This window comes from Raphanus sativus, chromosome 4 (assembly GCF_000801105.2).
Source record: "Raphanus sativus cultivar WK10039 chromosome 4, ASM80110v3, whole genome shotgun sequence".
In the NCBI taxonomy this organism is placed as follows: Eukaryota; Viridiplantae; Streptophyta; class Magnoliopsida; order Brassicales; family Brassicaceae; genus Raphanus; species Raphanus sativus.
This window is the reverse complement of record NC_079514.1, coordinates 11483841-11505256: the sequence shown is the minus strand read 5'-3', so window position 1 is coordinate 11505256 and position 21416 is coordinate 11483841. Positions and strand designations below refer to the sequence as shown.

Below are 21416 nucleotides of genomic sequence, written 5' to 3'. Positions count from 1 at the left end.
TATTGATACATGTGTCTTCCTTTCTCTTTCCTTTTTTTTCTGTACAATTGCATAAATTAATAAAAAAAGATATTGGAATTTTGCTATTACTTTTGTACAATTGCGTAAATAAACAACAAAGATATTGGAATTTTGTTATTACTTTCATATAAAAATTGAAATAAAAAATAAAACGCTTCACACACGTCTTCCTCCAATGTTATTCGAGGAAGAAGAAAAGGAGAAGAAGACATTCGAACATACACTTCTCGTGGTATGCAGTGTCAGTCCGGATCTGACTGGCGCCTAAAGCGAATAACTGAACGACGTGCTCTAGGCATGCCGAACAACGTGTTATAAATTTTGTTTAAGACGGCTGATGTGCTTGTCGGGGCCAATTGACGAGCGGAGTATAAATTTTTATGCTTTTTATCGCGTTTGGATAGTTGCTCATATAACCTGGAATCTAACTTTGACGACGTCTCGTCGTTATTTTCCGAGATTATACATTTAGTTTTTTGTTTTTTTTATTCTATTAATGAGGAGATGAGGATGTCTCGCCTTTTTGATACGTAAAAAGATGCGAATTATAGTAGAAAATTTTATTATGTTTAAAATAACTCGATTACAAAAGTGCATCGGAAATTTTAAGAGGTGGGAGTATACGAGTATACGTACCCACTTCCCCCCCCCCCTTTTTTGAGAGGGGAATAGCTGAACTCGTCTTTCGATGAGCTGCCTACGTACCCCTTTCGAGGATCAAGCCATCTCGTAGTTTTGATTGTGCCGCGAGTGTGTTTACTCGGCGGTTAGTTTTCCGTCGACCGCTTTAGTCGCAGGGTCGACGTCTTCGTCAGGATTTTTCTCTTCCCGTTGAGTTATGACGTTGTCTTCGGAATCAGGGATGGTCCCGATTTCCAAATCTGCTTCTGCGGAAGATGTCGTTGTGCCCTTCGTCGGGGCATCTTCGGCGGGAGGCTGAGTGCGCTTGCGTTTAACCGTGGAGGTTGTCGTGATCTGTCTTAATATATGTTCCGCTAAAAAACAAAGTCGCGACTGTTTTTGACAACCCTATATTGATGCGACTCCAGTTCTGATTGGAAATTGGACGCCCAGGTGATATGATGAAGGAACAGCCTTCATGGCGTTTAGCCATAGAGTTCCCATGATCGTGTTGTAAATAGCTGGGATATCTACCACTGTGAAGTCAACTATCTTGGTGACGTTTTTTTTGCCATGACGGGTAGCTGGACGGATCCTAGGGTCATGGATGTTTGTTTGGAGAATCCCGTACGGTACCGGGGTGATTTCCCCGAGCTTGAGGTTCATCCTTTTAAGGGTGTCGCGGAAGATTACGTTGATCGTGCTTCCGGTATCGATGAGTATCCTTGCGACCTCGAGATCTCTTATTATGAGATCTACGACTAAGACTAAGGGGTCGCAGTGAGGCTGGTCGATTCCGCCGGCTTCTTCTTCCGTGAACGTCACCAAACCATTCTGACCATCTCGAGGAGGAGACCATTTGGGGTGTTTCGCACTCGACTAGGCTTTCCGTTGGTAGGCTTTGATGGCCGAGACCGAGTCCTTGTAGTACTGTGATCCTCCGATGATCATGTTTACCCTTTTGCGGTTATTATCATTCCCCCTGTCATCCGGTCTCCTTTCGTGTTTATCTCCTACCTGATTTCTCGGAGAAGAGTTTTCTGCGGGAAGATTTTTATCGGTTTTTGGCGGACGGTCGGTGTCGAGGATTAGATCCTTGACGCTGGTTACTCCAGAGAGTTCTCCAGCAAGCAGCATAAATTAATAAAAAAAGATATTGGAATTTGCTATTACTTTTGTACAATTGCGTAAATAAACAACAAAGATATTGGAATTTTGTTATTACTTTCATATAAAAATTGAAATAAAAAATAAAACGCTTCACACACGTCTTCCTCCGATGTTATTCGAGGAAGAAGAAAAGGAGAAGGAGACATTCGAACATACACTTCTCGTGGTATGCAGTGTCAGTCCGGATCTGACTGGCGCCTAAAGCACATGAAAAATGATGTCTTTTATCTATATTTTTTATTCTATATTTTTAGGATAAATTGAACAAGATATTATCACATGTTAATTTTTCAATAAAAATATTAAATACACATAAATAGGTTTTTGTGAATTAATTATGTTTTTTGTGAATTAATTATTTTCATATTCAATGAAAAAAATTATTAATTTTGAATAATAAAATGTTTCACAATATATATCCATTCTATTAATGTCATTGATTAAATAAAACCAATAATTCATTTAATCATTTCTCGACATAATGTAGCATATTTTAGTTTTTTTACAAAATTTAGTTTATAATGTTTTGTTATATTATAAAAATACGAAGAAAAAGAGAAAGTAAAAATATTGTGGGTAACAATAATTAATTAACAAAGATTGGAAATTTTTTTTCAAAATAAATAATAGAAAACTAAAACATAAAGATTTTTAAAACATAATAGATAGTTAAAACTTTATTCAGTTTTATTTGAACTTGTATATTTCATATAATATAAATTAAAAATAATTTATTGGGAAATAGAAATATAATAAAAGAAGAGTAAATTGGAAAAAAAAGCCGTTTTTTTCTCCGGTTTGTCACATTAGGATTTTAATTAGATGTTTTAGGAAAATAAGATTTTGAAACTTTTTAAATACCATTATACCCTTAAATTATCAAATAAGTTGAATTATAATATGTGATTTAGATTTTCGTAACTAATTTAAAATGTTAAATTAGTAAAAAGTTTTTAAAAAAAAAAAATTGACAAAAAAGAGTCACTGGGTAAAGGTTAGGAGGAATCGAGAGAAAAGAGAGAGAAGAGAGAGAAGTGAGACCTGAGGGAACCCCATTGACGGCCGCGCGTCCGAGCGCGTGTCGGCGATGGTGGTTTCCTTTTCCGTTCATGTGTTTAGCTGGTTTTCTGTGTGTTCCGACCGGTGATCGTAACCGATATACTGGCGGATCTGGGTTAGGGTTTTGCTCCAGTGACGGTGGCTACTCGCCTCTCTCTGGTTTCGCGGTGAGGATAAGGATGACGGGTCGCGGCTTCAGGTTGTGGTTCAGTTCAGTTTGTGTGAGTTCCTGGATGGAGAGGCTCCAATAGCTCTCCAGTCGCCGTCAAGGTTCCGGGGGTAGAGGCGTCTTAAACTCTGCACCGTCGGCAAGTCCCTGGAAGGTGGAAGCTTTCTCGGCTCCACCGTTGTCGGGTTTTAGTACCCTAGGGTTTTAGGGTTTTTTCCTTTTGTTTTTATGTTTTCGGTTTGGTTGTGGTGTTCGATCTGTAGTCGGAGATGCGTTGAGGCTCTCTGATGGTATTTGGTGATGGTTTCATCGTATCTACAAAGGGCGCTTAAATGATTACGGTTGAGTCTCCGGTCAGTTCTGTGAAGGCGCTCCGTGGAAAGTGTAGACGACGAAGATGGATGTTATGGTGGTGGAGCCAGTGTGTGTGGCGTCCTCTCCGGCAAGCTTCCTCAGATCGGATCTCGTGTGTGAAGATCGATCGACGCGTATGTCGCGTGTTGGGGATGGAAACTCGTGTTTGGGTTTGAGTGGGTTTCTCAAATTGTTTTGTTGTTGGGCTTTAAGGCCTTGTTTTTTGGTTGACCCTTTTGTTGTGTTTGAGCTTTAAAGCTCTGCTTTTGTTTGTAGGTTATAGGGCTTGGACCCTTTTCTTAATATAATTAGATGGAAAAAAAAAATCGATACCCTAATCCCTTTTCTTTACTTTTCACCCATATTCAAAAACTCGTCCTCGTGGCCGAGAACTCGCCTGATTAAAGGCTAACCGGAAAGTCACTGTGGCGAAGAGAAGTAATCGGTAAATCTAAGCATAAAAATAGAAAAGTTTGCAGAAATCAAAATTATAAGTCCCAAATCACTGTTTATGTTATAGATCTATCGTATTTTGTTAAAACTAGCGATAATCTGTTGCGAAAACTGTGAAATCGTGAAGAAAAAAATGCAAAAGGTCGATTTTTAGATCTGTAAATCGCAGGACAAAAGGAAGAAGAAGAGGGTAAAATAGTCATTTCTCATTCATTAAATGAAAATAAAATAAAAAAACAGGAAAAGCAGGGGCATAGATTCGAACTCGGCACCCACAAGCCTTTACTAGTGAAACTGACCACTACACCACATAGTCACATTACGTATTGGTCATATATTCCTTTATATATTCGTATTTGTACACAAAATTATTTAAAAGAAATCCCCGAATATGGAAGTTTCCGATAGGCCCGGATCAAAGATATTTAGTATAGATTTAGAAATTATCTATAACCGAATATGGAAGTTTCCATATTTTTCGGATTCGCCTAGAAAACGTATCCTACCTAACTCAGATCACAGTATAATACATGAGAATCATATTCTTCCTAAGGCGTCACATAAAGTAAAAGGAATATGAGCTTAATTTCACAAAAAACACGTAAGGTACATCATAGAATTACGGCTATATGTCGTTATATATCCTTAGGTAGAGTGAAGACATATTGCTATATTGTAACGTTACAAAATCTACCTAAGATATATATGATAAGGAAGTTTATATCACGTTATATACCCTCGGTATAACGATGTATAAAACTTATAATTTGATTTCTAGATAAAGTATATTACCAGAATGTGTATTCTAACCTCGGTTAGAAAAAAGAATAAAATATGATTCCAATTTTTTTTTGAAAAAAAATTAAACATATAATTTGTCATACTTGTGTTTCCAATAGTTTTCATATTTTTGTACATTTTTATATTTAAGTTTACTATTTTTCTCATGAACGAAGGGTAAAACATGTCAAAAATTACCAAAAGTATGAAAAGTCCTAAAGTGACAAAGAAAAATTTAAAGTGTCTCTTTTTTCCAATTCTCCCTATATTATTTTATAATAAAATTAATTCATATTAACCCACAGTTGACTCTATGACCTAGTGACCCAATAAATCGTCCGGTTTAGTGTCCGGATCAGATTTCAAAACACTGGTCCACATGGTTTCTTTGTATTTGATTTTGACGATCGAGAATAGAGCCTCTACGATTCTCCTTCTTTAACGCAATCAACGTAACTGTTCATATAATCAGTCCAGAAATCTCACTCATCCCACTCTTTCCTATTGAATGCTTATTTAGTTCCTACATCCTCAGCTTCATTGAATATGTATAGACGGTGTGAATGCTCGGACGAGAATCCCCTTACTTTTCCCATTTCAGATCATGTCGAAGTTCCAGTTTCATTGCTCGAAGTTAAAGATAAGCCGGTGTAGAGATGTTGTTCAGACTAGGCTACAACAATTTTGGCGAGCCTGAATTGTTAAGAAAGGGGTGAGCTGTTGGGGTTGATATATCATTGATTGACGGGAAGGTACACCGGTTTCTTATTTCAGTTTACCAGTTAATGATTGCTTGCTTTTAAAGTAATAGTTTTCTTATTCATCATACCCTCTCTCAGATTATGCTTATACATGCGTCAATCAACTTTCACAGGTTTAACACCTTCAAACATCTCTTGAAAGAAAGCTCAGTTTATGACATGAGTATTTATGATGAAACCATGAGCAACTCTAACTTCACATATGATAATGCATGTGTTGCCATCTGATTCACATAGCAGACCCTACTTGTTGACCTATAAGAGACAGCACATCCGATCTTGATGGAGAGTTCTGGGTACCGAAATTACGACCACATCATGTCATTAGCCTACACAAACACGATTTTCCAGGTTCGTTTTTAAAAAAAATGTTTTACAGCCAGTCGATATAATACTTAACAAATTTCAGGATAGCAGCATGCTTACTTCTGTAGGTTTGCAGGTATCATAGAGAAGTTTTGGGCATTAAAACTATTTTCAACAAAGAGAATCAAAGCACTCACCGCAATATGGCTACCACAAAAATTAAAAAGTAGATCTCAGAAGACACATATGAGTAAATTTCAACATCTGGATTAAATGACTCTCAAAAAAGTCTTACCACTAAGTTTCATAACTAGCTTTCTTTATTTATATTGTCTAAATAGTTTGGATTATTTCTCATTCTCTACCTTGACCTTGGTTTGTTTTCTCTCTCTTAACAAAATGAACATGGCTCTACTTTTATTAGTTATTAATAAGTTCTCACTCTTTTGCACTCTCTATACATATGGTTTCTAATAACATTTAGTAATGGATGGTGATTCAAGTCCAAAAGACTAACATTTGGTCTATTGGTATCAGCGCTTAAAATCTATGGTATCTTCCATGTTACACTATGCAAGGAAACCAATAACTTTCATGATGCATGCTATCCGTGTTCACATTTAACAGCCGTGAACATGATTCATATACTCTTAAAACTTAGCTCAACTATTACCTCCAGTCTTAAGAGAGATTGAAAAATGTTCTCTGATTGTTAAAGTTATTTAAAACTGATGTAAACCACACACCACCCTCGCCATTATTCATCTGCACCACACTAACCATTTATTGCCAAAACCGTTACTAAATACAACAAGTCATCAAGCCTATATGTCACAGATATTTAGAAATTGTCTTTCTCATGACCTCTATAGATGCTAACATCTCATTTACTAATTAACAAATTGATTTTTTTACTAGGAAGATTTGGTGAAATTGTTCCACTCCAGTTAAATAGAGGAGTTTACGAAATACTTATAGTTTTTAGCTAAAAACCATATTTAGATTCATATTAAAATTCATTGATATTTCCAAATGAGGATAGACAAACAAGAATTTTGTTATCAAACGGAAAAAATCTTCCATTGTAACAAAACTAATATATAATATAAAGTTATGTTTCTTATTTTAAAATACATCTCTTGGAGAGGTTTTCAAACTAAAGTAACACATACAACTGTCACCTTTATATTTAAAAGTCAACATGGTAATATGAAAATATATATATATTAGACGCTCACCTATTAGTTTATCAAAAATTGACACTTCACCCTTATTTTTTTATAAAATTTATAAAATATGGAACTTATTATATCTTTTATTATTTGAACTACATATATTAGTACAATTTTAATAGTTCATAATTATTTTAATAATTACTAATAGAAGTTTAATAGTTCATAATTATTTTAATAATTAATAATTAATACAAGTTTAATAGTTCATAATTATTTTAATAATAAATAACTAGTACAAGTTTAATAGTTCATAATTATTCTCTAAATAAAATATCAACTTTGCTTTATGTTTAAATTCTAACTAAATTAATTTTGTTACGACTATCAGCTTTTTATTCCATTTTGTATTAAATCGATTAGTAACAACCACTTATGTTATTCCACTTTGAAGTAAACAATTTCAAACAAAGTAATACAATATGGTCGCTAACCACTATAAAAAAGATTAGAAAAATATCATTTTCTTTTAACATATTTTCATTTTCAAAATTTTGACATATTCTCTTTACTAAGATTATATAATAAATTATAAATTTATATAAGAATAAAATATACAAATCCAGAGCGTAGCGCCGGAATACCACTAGTATGATATATGATAAGCTTTTTCTGGTAAAAATGTAAAGGGAAGAATTCTTTTTGATGTGACAAACTTACAAGGGAAGAAATTAGTAATTTTGTTTCTATCTATGCATTTTCAGCTTTTCATATTTATGATTATATAAACTCTATTATACGCTTCGTGAAAGCACTATGTATGTTGTTAGGAACCCTGAGAGGTCCACAAAAAGACTCCAAAATAGGGATTAAAGAAAGTTAAGAATGAGTGAGTTTCTTGGTAGGTACAGTGAGTTAGCCTTTTCAGTACATCAATTTGATGATTTAATGTTTACAAGCTTACGGCTAAAAACATGAAAAGGTGACAAATCAGACTACGGCGTCTAAATATATACAACCAAGTGGTAGTTAACATATCCTGACAAATATGATGATCTTTTTTTTAATATGATGATCAACAACCAAGATATATATCAAATAGCTGAAGTTTAAATTATAAAGTATATTAAAATTTACTATCAAGTGATTATAACGTAAAATAAAATACATTGGGTAAAAACAATAAATCGTATGACACAATAAAATATATTGCATAAGTGTGTTAAATATTTACAGTCTCATAAATGGCTAAAAATTTGTAAGAACCTAAATTAATAGTATAAGATAAACTAAAAAACTCAAAGGATTGATAAAAAAAATATAACAATTTCACATTTGTATCATAATATTTCTAAACAAATTATTTTCAACAAGATATTGACATTTTCATTACAATATTTTATAATAAAACAAAAAATTATTAACAATATATTCACAGTAATGTTATTTTGTTTTAATTATATTTTACCAATAAATATGTTTAAATCAGTTTTTTATTTGTTTAACCGTCCGTAGGGTGGGTTTTACCCTAGTTAACAGTTATATAACAACGTTCGAATGATCGAATTTGTGTATACGGTATTACCAATAAAAATAAAACACATTATATATATCATACGATCGCCACTGTCATCCCGTGTTCTATGCTAAACTTTTAATTCAAGTCACAACTACTTTTTCAAGCACACCATATGAATTAATTGCTTCACCAAACATCAAAGTATAATAAAACGAAATAAAAGTAATCAAACTTCAAACAGTTTGACGATGTATGATTTAAATATTTAATGTAGGGGGATGGATTTGCACCTTCCTACAAGGCCCACTAAATAGAAGAACTCGGCTCGCTACGGCACAGGACTTGGCGAAGAGAGATGAGTGTCGGCCATCGACGTGTTTAGTCGCCCGATAGGAGCTTTCGGACTACCACTTAAGCCCAACAGCACAGTAGGCCCACATAGTCGACTAAAAGCCCACAAGCTAAACTCCTAAGTAGGGCGAACTACCGAGAGTCTTATAAAAAGGAGAGGAAGGGGAAACGAGAGGGGGATCCACACTTTGACATACCCACAAGGCGGCTAGATCTAGGGTTTTACTCCTCTCTATCCGCTATCTTGTATCGTTTCCCGGCTAGCTCTTCGAGCCCCGCTTGGTCTTTCTCTTTACACTTACTCTGTAACTAGCTCCTTATATCTTCATCTATAAAACGTCTTTGTTAGACCCACAGACGAGTTCTTCGTCTTCTCTTTACTAGTTTCGACCGAACTCGGTTCTAACAGTTGGCGCCCACCGTGGGGCTAGCAAAGTAACGTTAGCAAAGATGAGTCAGAACCCCGAAGGTTCCACTTCCGGCGACGAACACGACGCGCCGGGACCAACCCCAGTCACGGCTATCCCGATAGCCCCCACCTTTGTCGATACCATCATGGAGCGCTTTGCTCGACAAGACGCCGCCCAAAAAGCAGCTACCGAGCAAATCGCCGCAATCGCGGCACTACTCGCTCCTCTCGCCGGCGCTCCAGACGCAGCCACCGACACCATCCGCAGGCAACTGTTCGCAAGTGACATAGCTGCTAACCCGACGAGTCACGGCGCTCCTCTCAGTACCTTCAACCCAGACGCAGCGCCTTTCACCCCTGCGAACCCAGATCTACAGATGGTTCGCGAGGTAGCAGCACTCAAACAATCGCTCCTAGACATCAACTCCAAGATACACTGCGTCACCACCTCCGCGCCGCAAATAGAACGCGTTCTGGCGAACACCCTCCGAACACCATTCTCCCCGGCGATAACCGGCGTCAGACTGCGACACATCGAGAAGCTCCGACTACCGACGTACGAAGGTCTCACCGACCCGACGACTCACATCACGTCTTTCAACATCGCAGTACGCCGTGCAAACTTCTCCGACGAAGAACGCGATGCCGGCTACTGTCAACTCTTCGTTGAAAGCTTGAAAGGACCGGCCCTTACTTGGTTCACGGGCCTCGCTGAAAACTCTATTAAAGATTTCCACGACCTGTCGTCCGCCTTCCTGAAGAACTACATCATGTTCACTCAAGAAGACGCAACGGTGTCTGACCTTTTCAACCTTGCCCAAGGAAAGGATCAAAGCCTGCGCAACTTCATGGAGAAGTTCAAAGCCATAGTCTCGAAGGTCGTCTTATCCGACAGCGTCGCGGTCGCCGCGCTTAAAAACACGTTGTACGTCCACTCGGTTTTCCGTGATGACCTCTACAGGAACCCCACGTCGTCTCTTTCTGATGCCATCGCGCGTTCCCATAACTTTATACGCATGGAAGAGGATACAGAGGCTCTGATAGGCAAGCTGAACGCATCTAAAGCTGCAACAGCCGACAAAACCGGCGCGAAGAACGCGGATAGTCGACATGAGCCACGACAACACTCATCAGGCGACCGAGCAGCCCAAAAGAAGAATTTCGTGTACGCTGTTGACGAAGAGAGCTCCCCGGCGTCAACAACTGTCGTGCGCGAGAAAGGATGGAACGTTTACAACCGCGAAACCGACGGAAAACCGCCGGATTCCTCCGCAGCAGTGAGTTCTCGGCCCCCGGGAGCCGAGAAATGGTGCGATTACCACAACGCTAAGTCGCATAACACCAGGGAATGTAAGACGCTCTTCGAGCAATTTCTCTCCTCTGTCGAGAACGGAAAACTCGAAATCGAGCCTCCGAAACCTAGGGCCCGAGGAACGGCGAGCTGGAGTAAAAACAAAGACAGGAAAACCAGCAAGTCGCAAGGCAAAGCCCCTCAGCAAGAGAGACGAGCAACGCCCGAAGAAGCAGCTCCAGCATCCCCGGAAAAGGGTAACTCGTCTAGCGACGAGGAATCACCGAGAAACCGGGGACGCGTCGAGACTGTCTTCACAAGGCCCGCCAAGGGCACTGGCGATCATGAACTTCCGAGAGCGAGAAGACGCATCAACGTCGTCCTGACGCAACTGGAACCTCCAAGCGACGAACCTGAACAAGTTTCTCCTCCAGACCTGCGCGATCAGCTGAGCCGCCCATCCCTTGGCGTGCTACGGAACATCCTCAAGCGGAAGGAGAAACCAGCGGCAGATGCGGTCAGTCATGTCCCCGATCTCCGCGAGAAGATCAACTCCTCTAAGACTCGCCGGTTGAATAACCCAAGTCCCATGAAGCCCCGCCCCGTGGATCTGCGAGAAAAGCTCAATTCCAGGAAACCAGATTTGCGAAGCCAGCTCGATCGCCCCCTGTACTCCGATCTTCGACAAAAGCTCGACGTCTCTAGAACTCAGCATCCCAACCAAGACAAAGACACCGTCATCAACGTTATTATGGGAGGATCCCCGCCATGCGGTGATTCCGTCAGGTCCATTAAAGACTATCGTCGTCAGGCAACTTCCTCGCGTAAGTGGCCGACAAAACCCGAGAACGATCACCAAATCGCTTTCTCGCCTGACGACGCCCTTGGCATCCACATGCCGCACAACGACCCCCTCCTCGTTGAACTCGGAATTGGCGACTGTCAGGTCACCAAAATCCTCATCGATACTGGCAGCTCTGTCGATCTGATCTTTCGAGACACACTCGACAAGATGAGCGTCGATACGGGAAGTATGAAACCGTCATCCCGCTCCCTTACAGGCTTCAACGGTTCCTCGGAGGCCATGATCGGCACAATCCGCCTTCCAGTGTACGCATGTGGCACGACAAGGACCGTGAAGTTCTCGGTCGTCGACTCTAAAGCCCCCTATAACGCGATCCTAGGCACCCCTTGGCTGCATTCGATGCGAGCAATCCCATCGACTTACCACCAATGCGTCAAGTTCCCGGGACCAGACGGCAAAATCCGAACGCTACGGGGCGATCAGCAAGCCGCTAGAGACATGTTAATCGCAACCATCAAACTCCAGCGACAAACCTCGCATGTTAACACCGTCTCAAATCCCTTACAGAAGGCGTTTCCACAGCAAGAGGAGGTCATCGATATATCCCTCGACGTTGCTGACCCTAGTAAGGTGATCCGCATCGGAGCATCCCTGCCGGACGATATGCAGCAGCAACTCACCGAGTTTCTCCGTCAGAACGTCTCCACCTTCGCCTGGACTACATCCGACATGCAAGGGATCGATCCAGCAATCACCTCTCATGAGTTAAACGTTGACCCCACCTTTAAGCCTATCCGCCAAAAGCGCCGAAAACTAGGACCCGAACGATCAAAGGCAGTCAACGACGAGGTGGACCGACTGCTCGCCGCCGACTCAATCATGGAAGTCAAGTACCCCGACTGGCTCGCTAACCCTGTCGTCGTCAAAAAGAAAAACGGAAAGTGGCGAGTATGTGTCGACTTCACGGATCTGAACAAGGCGTGCCCAAAAGATAGCTTTCCCCTCCCACACATCGACCGTCTAGTCGAGGCGACTGCCGGAAACGCCCTCTTGACGTTCATGGACGCATTCTCTGGCTACAACCAGATAATGATGCACCCTGACGACCGCGAGAAGACGGCGTTCATAACAGATCGAGGAACCTACTGCTACAAGGTAATGCCCTTCGGCCTTAAAAACGCGGGAGCCACCTACCAGCGCCTTGTCAACCGCATGTTCGCCGACAAGCTAGGTTCGACAATGGAAGTATACATCGATGACATGCTGGTCAAGTCGCTCCGAGCCGAGGATCATCTCACGCACCTCAAAGACTGCTTCACAACACTCAACACGTACGGCATGAAACTGAACCCGGCTAAATGCACGTTCGGTGTTATGTCCGGCGAATTTCTCAGATATATCGTCACTCAGAGGGGTATTGAAGCTAATCCCAAACAGATATCGGCGATCCTCGATGTTCCAAGCCCCAAGAACAGCCGAGAAGTGCAACGCCTCACTGGCCGAATAGCAGCGCTCAACATGTTCATCTCGCGATCTACTGATAAGTGTCTTCCCTTCTTTGAATTGTTGCGAGGAAACAAACGATTCATTTGGGACGACAAATGCGAGGAGGCCTTTGGACAACTTAAGCAATATCTGACTACTCCTCCAGTACTCTCGAAACCAGAAGCGGGTGACATTCTCACCCTCTATATTGCCGTCACACCTATCGCCGTCAGCAGCGTGCTGATACGCGAAGATCGGGGGGAGCAAAAACCGATCTTCTACACGAGCAAACGCATGACAGAAGCCGAAACCCGCTATCCCACCCTCGAGAAAATGGCGCTTGCAGTGGTTCACTCGGCGAGGAAACTCCGCCCGTACTTTCAGTCTCACACGGTTGAAGTCCTCTCCAATCAGCCCCTCCGAACAATCATGCAGAACGCTAACCACTCTCGGCGGCTAACGAAATCGGCGATGGAGCTCAGCGAGCATGACATCGTATACAAGAACCGAACAGCAGCCAAGTCTCAGGTCCTCGCTGACTTCCTGATCGAACTCACACCCGAACTCGAGCAGGATCTGGCCGTGTCATCTCGCAATTGGATTCTACACGTCGACGGCTCCTCAACCAATAAAGGATCCGGCGCCGGCGTTCAGCTTCAATCCCCAACAGGCGAACTGATAAGACAGTCTTTCAGCTTTGGCTTTCCCGCTTCCAACAACGAGGCTGAGTACGAGTCCCTCCTCGCAGGATTACGCCTCGCCAAGACCGTCCGAGCCAAACGCCTCAGCGCCTATTGCGACTCTCAGCTCGTCGCCAGTCAATATAACGGCGAGTACGATGCTCACAACGCAAGAATGGATGCCTATCTCAAGCTTGTTCAGGACCTCACGAAGGACTTCGAATTTTTCGAACTCACCAAAGTCCCGAGAGGAGAGAACGTCTGCGCTGATGCCCTGGCAGCCCTGGGGAGCAAGCTACACGATCAGATCAAGCGGATAATTCCCATTCATCGGATCGAAAGCCCCAGCATCATGGCGCAAGACGCAAGTACCTCATCCGTCTCTGCGGTAGCTGTGGCAGCCAATATGGGCATCGACTCCTCACCAGACGAAACCCCCGACTGGCGTACCGATCTAATCAACTACCTAGCACACGGCACCCTTCCAGATGATAAGTGGCTAGCGCGAAGACTGAAGGCGCGCAGTGCCCATTACGTCGTCATCGACGGCGAACTACACCGTTGGAACGCCAACAAGGTCCTCCTGAAATGCATATACGGTGACGAAACGCGACTGGTCATGGCTGAAAATCACGAAGGGGCGGCCGGTAATCATTCTGGCGGGCGAGCTCTAGCACTTAAAGTTCGAAGTCAAGGCTTCTATTGGCCTACTCTTAACACGGACTGCGAATCTTACGCCAAACGCTGCGATAAATGTCAAAGGCACGCGCCCACGATCCACTGTCCCACCGAGCAGCTGCGCACTCTTACAGCACCGTATCCTTTCATGCGTTGGGCAATGGACATCATCGGACCGATGCCGAACTCACGACAGAAGCGTTTCGTCCTTGTCCTCACCGATTACTTCACCAAATGGATCGAAGCAGAAGCGTTCGCCAACATTACTGACAAGGAAGTTCAAAAGTTCGTCTGGCGCAACATAATCTGCCGTCACGGCCTCCCTTATGAGATCGTGACGGATAACGGATCGCAATTCATCTCGCATCAGTTCCGCGATTTCTGCGATAAGTGGAAGATCCGCCTGAACACCGCGACACCGCGATATCCGCAGAGTAACGGCCAAGCTGAATCGTCTAACCGTACAATCATTGATGGACTGAAGAAACGACTCGACTTGAAAAAGGGTTGCTGGGCCGACGAGTTGGACGGCGTTCTCTGGTCTCACCGCACAACGCCGCGTTCCGCGACCAAGTGCACTCCATTCTCCATGGCTTACGGCGTTGAAGCGATGGCTCCCGCAGAAGTCAATGTCACCAGCCTCCGCAGGTCCCGAATGCCTCAGAACGTTGTGCTCAACCAAAGTATGCTGCTTGACGCCCTTGACGCAATCGAAGAACACCGCGATCAAGCCCTGCTCCGAATCCAGAATTACCAACATCAGATTGAGAGCTACTATAACAAGAAGGTCAAGTCGCGTCCTCTTGAACAAGGTGATCTCGTTCTTCGAAAAGTCTTTGAGAATACTAAGGAGTGGAAGGCTGGCAAGCTTGGAACTAATTGGGAGGGGCCATGCAGAATCACACAGTAGTAAAACCTGGGGTTTATCGTCTGGAAACATCGACCGGCGACGCAGTCCCCCGAGCATGGAATTCCATGCATCTTAAGCGTTATTCCGCCTAACAGGCGACGAACACGCTCCATTTACCAAACAATCGTGCAAAGTGCGCTTCGCGAGCCACTCTTGCCCTATAGACCCAAAAAAAAAAAAAAAAAGTCGAGTAAGTGCACCCTCCGCGTCACTCTTACTCGACACCTACGAACTACGAATGGCTTGATCCTCCTCGGAGGTACGTAGGCAACCTTTACCGGTGCAGCCATAACATAAAAAAAAAAAAAAAAAGTCGAGTAAGTGCACCCTCCGCGTCACTCTTACTCGACACCTACGAACTACGAATGGCTTGATCCTCCTCGGAGGTACGTAGGCAACCTTTACCGGTGCAGCCATAACATAAAAAAAAAAAACATCGAGTAAGCGCACCCTCCGCGTCACTCTTACTCGAACGCATCGAACTACGACCACAACTTCACAGTTAAAGTCGCGATTCAAGAGCCTCCTACCTTCAGCGAGTAGAATTGTCTTGAACTCTTCTACTTCTTCCTACCTTCAGCGAGCAGACTTGCCCAAAGGAACCGCGAAACGGTGCCAATTGAATTCACAAAAGGAAACAACTATCCTTCTCAAAATCATCCTTACTTGGAAGGGAACTAATCAATAAAACAAGAATGAAATTCAAAGTCCCAAACCGGGAAAAGGCGGCAAAAGCTTCGCAGTTAGTTCAGAAGAAATACAAGCAACAATATCCGAATGGAAAAAGGATTCAAACTACAATACAACACTAAGATCCTTAAAGGGAAAAGTAAATAATATTACAACACACAGAAGAAATCAAAGGCCGCGACCCTCGGAATGAGTCTCCGAATCAGCCCATTCGACGTTCTCGACAGCAGTTTCAGCCTCCTTTGCTGTCTCCTCTACTCCTTCTTCACGGTTGACAAGGAGAGGAGAAGGCGAATCACCGATCTCACCTTCCTCCTCGCTTGAAGATCCGTCAGAAATCACAACTGAAGGATCCCTAGCTGACGCGACCTCGTTGAGAGGTGACGGAGCCCGCTTTGACTGATCCACGACCTCAGCAACTTTAGGTGGAGACGCCGTCTTGGCAGGAAGTTCAGTAATCGAAGCGAGTTGTCCATCTTCCGAGCGCTGAAGGAGAGCCACAGCATCGGGATTCATCACGCTTACATTTGAGCCAAACAGGTCCAACGACGCTAAGGCATTTTCGTCGACATACGGAGACGGGAGAACGAGAGGCGACAACGAGAGATCGGATTCCGGGATAGGCATTACCGTAAGCCGAGCAACTTCTTCTGCATATTGCTTTTCCTGCGCAGCAAACATATCAACATGCTCCTGTGTCAATGGAGCCCCGCTGTTCAAGATCAGCTCAAGACAGTTTTTCGTTCCCATCGCCTGACCGTAAAGGTTGCGAGCCAGATCAAATTCACCACGTCGAGACTCGCGGTCTCGAATGTTGTTAAAGCGGACATTGGCTTTGGCGATCATCGCGCTCAGAACCCTCACTCTCTCCTGAGTGACTTCGTAGACCCGGGAATCCCTAAGTCGCTTCCCCTCTGAAGCTAACTCCGCAGAAATAGACGCATTCTGCTCCTCCAGATCCGCCACCTTCTTCCTCAGAACTGCGTTCTCCTCGCTCAACCTATTCTTCGAGAATTGAGAGGACTTCAGTTTGTCCTCCAACTTCTCGAACTGCTCTCGAAGGATCTCCTTGTCCTCTATGGACTTGTCCTTCACCTCCTTGAGCTCCCCTTTAACGCGATCAATCGCGAGCTGCCGCACTCGAGCAAGCTTATCGGCCGCCGCCAACTGAACCACAGTGTGCCTCAGCTCGCCTTCATACGCCGCAACGAGCATGTTCATATTTGCCTCATTCTGCAAAAATCCAAATTTTGCCTTAGAAAAATATAAAGTAAAGGGGAGAAAGAAGATCGAAGAGAAAGATTGGAGTCAGATAATTACCCGCTTACTCGAACACGCGACTTCGGTATACAGCTCCTTGAACGCAAGCTCTTCAATCGGAGGAAGCCCAGCGGGAGCGCCCCGAATTTGACGAGTCAACTCAGTACATCGCGGGGGATTCAAAATCAACGGCGTCCTCTCGTCATAAGAGAAGTTAACTCTATCCCTGAAGTTTGGAGGCAACCCTCTTGCAGAAAAGTTCCCACCGCCGGATCCGCCGAGTTGAGGCGCGCTCTGAGCGCTGCTCGGAGGTCCCACTGCGTTTTTCTTCTTCGCAGGACATCCTCCGTCTTCAGCGGTGCCCTTCTGGAGAGAGATCGTGTCGTGACCAGGAGAAGCGGCAAGAGGAGAAGAATCCCTCGGGTTTTCTTCAGACTGAATCCCGAGAGATGGATCAACGACAGCATCTTGCGCTACGTGAGGATCTTCGGCACTCCTCTTCTTCCTCCTCCTCTTCTTCTTTTCAAGAGATCCTGAAGGAGCAGGTTCCTCAAAGGGATCAGAGACGCTCCGGTTCTCCACATCAGCTGCTACATCCGCTTCGTTACTCGCAGACTCATCGCGAGCTCTCTTCTTTCCTGTCTTCTTCTTTTTCTTTTTCTTCTCGGCGGGATCAACTGCAGATCCCGGTTCGGAGACTACCACTTCAGGGGTTTATTCCGGGACCACTGGATCGACCGGGAGAGGAGTTTTAGCAGAGACGGGATCAGCTCCAGCGCTGGAAGAAGGAACCTTATCCTTAGTCGCCAAAAGCCTCAGTTGTCCTTTCAAGAGAGCACTCAAGTCCGGAACTCCCTCCATCTTCCTAGCCCGGTTGAGTAGTCCTTGCTGTTTCCTAGTAAAGAGCGACAACCGCTTCCTCTTAGGGACGACGACGGGAACTTGGTTAGATAACCAATAGGTCTCTGCGAAGGAGGAGAAAAGAAACCTGAATCAGAACCAGCAACTACGGCAGGAAACTCAAGTGAATAATAAACCCTCGCGAGAACGTTACCTCTCAGGGCGCGATCCTGCGCACGGCGTGTCCACTCCCTGCTAAGATCAGGCCAGCGACGGTGACTCGTCGCAGCGAGAGCTTGAGCGTCTTCAAAGAAGTCCTCCGGGTACGCGATCGTATTCGGGTGACTGACTGCAAAACAAAAAAAAAAAACAAAACAACGGTTAGACAACCAGCAAAGCAAAAAACCGAGTACAGCAGCACACTAACTACCGAGTCTAAGATTCCACAAAACGCGATAATCTTCCTTTGGAGGCTCTGCAAAGGCGTACTCGTCTGACTTAACAAAAAAGTAGGATCACTGCCAATGCTTCGTTTTGTTTGGGTGACCGCTCAAGATGTTGTAGCTTGGACGCATCCTCAACGAGAACAATCCGGGCCTCAGAGCCCTTACCGTTGCCAACTCTTCAAACGTTCTCACACTCAAAGAGATGTTAATCTCGGCGGCGACCATCATCAGTGCAACGGCGATCCGATACGATCCGTTGACAAACTGGCTAATGGCGACGTCTCGCCGGAAGGCATAGGAAGTCACCAAGCGCGGAACCGGGAACCAAAGCTTCGTGTCCTCCTGGAAGTAAGACTCATACAGGCACTGATAGCCAACCGGAGGAGACCAGGGTCTCTGTTGACTGTTAGGAATCAAGTAAGTCACTCCGACTCCTCCGCTAACTCGCAGCACTTCCCTCACGCTGCTATGGGTAGAGCGCGTCCCAACGATTTTCTCCCATTCCTGCCCCTCCGCGTAAGGATTGCGAAGAGATTCGGGAGGAAGCGCGGGAAGCTCCTCAAACGATCCCCCCGGATGGAAGCGTGTAGGCCTGCACTGCTGTAATTCTGGAATCCACGAGCGAGGAATCGTCGATTGAACAAGTCGCTTCCTTTTTCTTCTCGGAGCAGCCTCTTTGGGGGCCGCCTGTTCGCCAGGAACCTCGAGCCCCGGATCCACCCGAAGTGGGCTCCCTCCCTCTTTGGCGATTACGGGGACGCTCCTCTCCTCGCGAAAAAGCCTATGCGCGTCAGCAACTAGAAGTCTCTGATCAAGGGTCATACCGTCCGTATCTCTCATGGCATCGCGATGCAACAAACTGAATTCTTCCAGAGGACTCTCATCCCCGGAATCACCTCCAGTTGGCGTCGGATCGGTGGATATCGACTTCCCCTTCTCCTCTCGCGAAAGCCGCCTCCCGGATATCATGATCTCGAACCAAACGCACGAAAAGAACAGATCTACCTCCGCGAACGGACTTAGAGAGAGAAACTATAAAAGAAAAAGAGAGAGAAAGAGAGAGAAAGAAGTACCTGAAACAATGCAGAAGAATGAATCTCTCACCAGAGAAAGACTCCCATTTATAGCAAAGACTAGGCACGCACCTCGAAGTGCCATTATTACGCCTAGAAGGGCCTAAAGTGAGCCTACGTGGGCCTAGAAGCCCGAAGATTTGAATCGCAAAACCCTAGTTCCTCGACAAACCGGAAGGCCGGTCCGATCGAACCAATCCAATCAAACCGGTCCAAGCTAACCGAACCGAAATTGGAGTTGTTCGGTTTACTTTTGGATACCAAGTGGTTAGCCCTCCCAAGATGTCTTCACCTTAAGCGAGTAGATTTCCCCTCACAAGCGCATCGCCTTTAGCGAGCAAGTTTCTCTTCACGGGCACGTCATCTTCAGCGAGTAGATTTCCCATTTTTGAGACATCACCGCTTGTGCGAACAAATTTGCAGCGACCTCCCAATCATAAGCCCTAAAGGGCGACCAGCAGGTCCACCTAAGAAAGTAGGCCCTTGCGGCGAGTAGAATCGCAGTAAAATGCCTAATTCAGGAGATACTATTTTGGCGATTAGAATCGCCTCCAGAGCTTCACGTAAACGGGCAGGCTCAGTCACCACCTTCGCGAGTAGAAGTGACAGCACCAGCGCAGAAAAGCTTCCCGCATCGGCGAGCAAAACCGCCCCCAAGAAAGTCTCCTGCTTCAGCGAGTAAAATATCCAGTCGGGAGGCACTGTTTTGGCGATCAAAATCGCCTCGAGAGCTTCCCATAAGAACGAAGTGACTCGGTCGCCACCTTTGCTCGACATGACGAGTAGGAGTAGCGGCACCAATGCAGAAAAGCCTCCTGCTTTGGCGAGCAAAACCCCCTTGAAAGCCTCCTACCTCAGCGAGTAAACTTCCCAGTCGGGGTTACTGCCTTGGCGAGTAAAATAACCGACACGACGAGTGGAAACGACAGCACCAACTCGGCGAGCAAAAACGCCATTCCAGCGAGTAAACTCACAGTCAAGACCCCTTCTTGATCATGGAGAGGAGCGAGTAGACTCCCTTCAGCGAGTAAATTTCTTCGAGCCATTCCCCTTTGGCGAGTAAAATTCCCAGTCGGAGGTTACTGCTGTGGCGAGTAACATACCCGACACGAGGAGTGGAAACGACAGCATCAACTCAGCGAGCAAAACGCCCTTCAAGTAGACTCCCTTCAGCGAGTAAATTCCCTCGAGCCATTCCTCTTTAGCGAGTAAAATTCCCAGTCGAGGGTTACTGCTGTGGCGAGTAACGTACCCGACACGAGGAGTGGAAACGACAGCATCAACTCAGCGAGCAAAACGCCCTTCAAGCGAGTAAACTCGCAGTCAAGACCCCGTCTTGATCCAGTAGATCTCCTTCAGCGGGTAAATTCCTTCGAACCATTCCCCTTTGGCGAGTAAGGTCACGGCCCTGCTGGATGATGCGGCGATCAGATCCGCCTGATCGGACGCTCCCCATAAGAAACCTTCACGACGCGAATCCTCTATTTCATTAAGCCTACTTACCTTGCAATCCATTGACTAACGAGATCCCAGTCGTCAATGGACTGGGGGGGACTTACTGTAGGGGGATGGATTTGCACCTTCCTACAAGGCCCACTAAATAGAAGAACTCGGCTCGCTACGGCACAGGACTTGGCGAAGAGAGATGAGTGTCGGCCATCGACGTGTTTAGTCGCCCGATAGGAGCTTTCGGACTACCACTTAAGCCCAACAGCACAGTAGGCCCACATAGTCGACTAAAAGCCCACAAGCTAAACTCCTAAGTAGGGCGAACTACCGAGAGTCTTATAAAAAGGAGAGGAAGGGGAAACGAGAGGGGGATCCACACTTTGACATACCCACAAGGCGGCTAGATCTAGGGTTTTACTTCTCTCTATCCGCTATCTTGTATCGTTTCCCGGCTAGCTCTTCGAGCCCCGCTTGGTCTTTCTCTTTACACTTACTCTGTAACTAGCTCCTTATATCTTCATCTATAAAACGTCTTTGTTAGACCCACAGACGAGTTCTTCGTCTTCTCTTTACTAGTTTCGACCGAACTCGGTTCTAACATTTAATAACACAACCTCGCTCACATCAAACTCTCACTTGTTGTGCACTTTGGGTTAGCCTTTCA

At 44.7% G+C, this 21416-nt stretch overlaps 1 protein-coding gene across 1 annotated transcript; it reads left to right on the top strand.

Annotated features, from left to right (window-relative positions):
- Positions 1 to 9186: 9186 nt before the first annotated feature.
- Positions 9187 to 14994, top strand: LOC108850261 (uncharacterized). The gene has a single exon (XM_018623828.2). It carries the CDS (start codon positions 9187 to 9189, stop codon positions 14992 to 14994), a length of 5808 nt encoding a protein of 1935 aa, XP_018479330.2.
- Positions 14995 to 21416: the final 6422 nt, after the last annotated feature.